Below are 1,763 nucleotides of genomic sequence, written 5' to 3' on the forward strand. Positions count from 1 at the left end.
GCAGTGTCCTTCTGCATCCTGGGGGACGTGAGTTGTCCCCTTCCTCAGAGGGAGCTCCAGGGTTCCCGGCCCGGGGAGGGGGCTGGAGGGGCGTCGGGGGCAGAACTGAAGTCAGGCAGGAGCTTGGTGCTGCAGCAGTGGTGGGGGTGGAGGGAGGTCTCTCCTCCTGTCTGCTAAATGACCCCAGTCACCTGGCTAACTCTTACTCATCCCTCAAAACCCCTTTCTAATGGCCCAGTTCGCACGGTGAGGTCTGGGGAGCACGGTTCAGGCCCTCTGGGTCCCCACCATTAATCAGGGCAGGTAGAGGTGTAGAAGGAGGAATCTAGGACATCGGGTGGGTAGGGTTGGCTCTGTCCCTGGCAGTGCTCTATCCTCAAGACCTGCTATCTCCTTGTTATTTTTTTAGGGTCTCCGGCTAAAGTCCTAGGGGCTGCTGCCTGAAGATGACTTCTATGGACCAAACCAGCCCCAGGGCTACCCTCAAAGGAACTTCGGTTAGGAGGGCATGGGGTGGCACTACCCTGGGGAGAGCCCAAGGTCCAATCCACTTCTGTTCCCTTCTGATCTTGTATCCACCTGTGACCTGGGCAAGCACGGGCCAGGCCTTGCAGCTGGACGCAGTAGCCCATCACGGCCACACTCAAGCACAGGTGCCAAATCACAGCTCACTGCAGCCTCCTAGTCCTGGGCTCAAGTGATCCTCTTGCTGCAGCCTCCTGAGTAGCTGAGACTACAGGGACGCACCACCATGCCCAGCTAATTTTTTCATTTTTTTTTTTAAGAGAAAAATTTATTTTTTGAATATTTTAGACTTCAGCTCAACATGCAAAATGAAAGATACTCCTTAAGCACCTCAATAACAAGAGAGAAAGCAAATTGTGATTTTAGGAGGTCCCACCTTATCCCATCCCTTCGCGCTGTGCCAAAACTCTGGCTGAGATGGAGACCCGGGGCTTGGATGTTTGGGGGGTGGGGGGGCTGTAGGTTTTATTAATCTCTTCTTCGACCCTTCCAGCCTCTTCCTGGGATTTCTGCCTCCAAGAGCTCCCCAGCCTCCAGTTCCCAGGGCCTCCTCCACCAGGTCAAACAGTTCTCCAGGTGAGGGTGATTCCCAGGGCTGGCGTCCCCAGGGCGGGAAGGAATCCCACCTGGTCCCTCTCCTTGGGGCCCTGTGGGTGAGTGGTCTAGAAGCCCCCGCCCCGGGCCCAGTGATCGCCACCCACACCGAAACCGGAACCGAAAGGACAGCCCAGTAATACCGATCCTGGCTTGGATTCAAAATTTCAGTTTTCTTGTTTAGCATATATTTGTTTACGTTCAATTTTATCGGTGAAAATACTGCATTAAAATCTTAACTGAACTTTTTTTTTGGACGCTGCTGCTTTAACACATTGACGGCCACGCTAGAAAAAAAAATTGCCCCCGTCCCTGGGGCCACGGTGTTTTATTAGGAAAATAGAATAAAACCTTGGAAAACAAAACGATCCTTTCTCGTTTAATGAAAAATTTGTTACTGTTTGTTGTTTTCTGTGCATACGTTATATGCACCTTGAAAAATAGTTCAGGCGGCTTCCAAGGTGAAGAAAGGTGTGAGTTACATATGCTTCGCGAGGCCCCGGGCTCAAAACTAGCGTGAGTTAGATACAACTCACGTGACAGTCAATGTGTTAAATTCGGCTCCTAAAGCAAGTCCTCACCCACGTTGGATCCTGAGGCCACAGGTCTTCCAGCTCCTCTCTCTGCCCCTTCAGGTGTCCCCC

General features: G+C 52.2%; 1 protein-coding gene across 1 annotated transcript in view; it reads left to right on the top strand.

Moving 5' to 3' along the window:
• The first annotated feature begins 446 nt into the window (after positions 1-446).
• The window catches only part of TLE6 (transducin-like enhancer of split 6), a 13,645-nt gene continuing 12,328 nt past the window's right edge, over positions 447-1,763 (top strand). Inside the window, exons 1-2 of the mRNA XM_012646141.1 lie at positions 447-497; positions 1,019-1,101. Of these exons, the coding sequence (XP_012501595.1) occupies positions 447-497; positions 1,019-1,101 (134 nt within the window). The remainder of the gene's footprint in view (positions 498-1,018; positions 1,102-1,763) is intronic.

Source organism: Propithecus coquereli, unplaced genomic scaffold, assembly GCF_000956105.1.
Source record: "Propithecus coquereli isolate 6110/MARCELLA unplaced genomic scaffold, Pcoq_1.0 Scaffold241, whole genome shotgun sequence".
NCBI classification, from domain to species: Eukaryota; Metazoa; Chordata; class Mammalia; order Primates; family Indriidae; genus Propithecus; species Propithecus coquereli.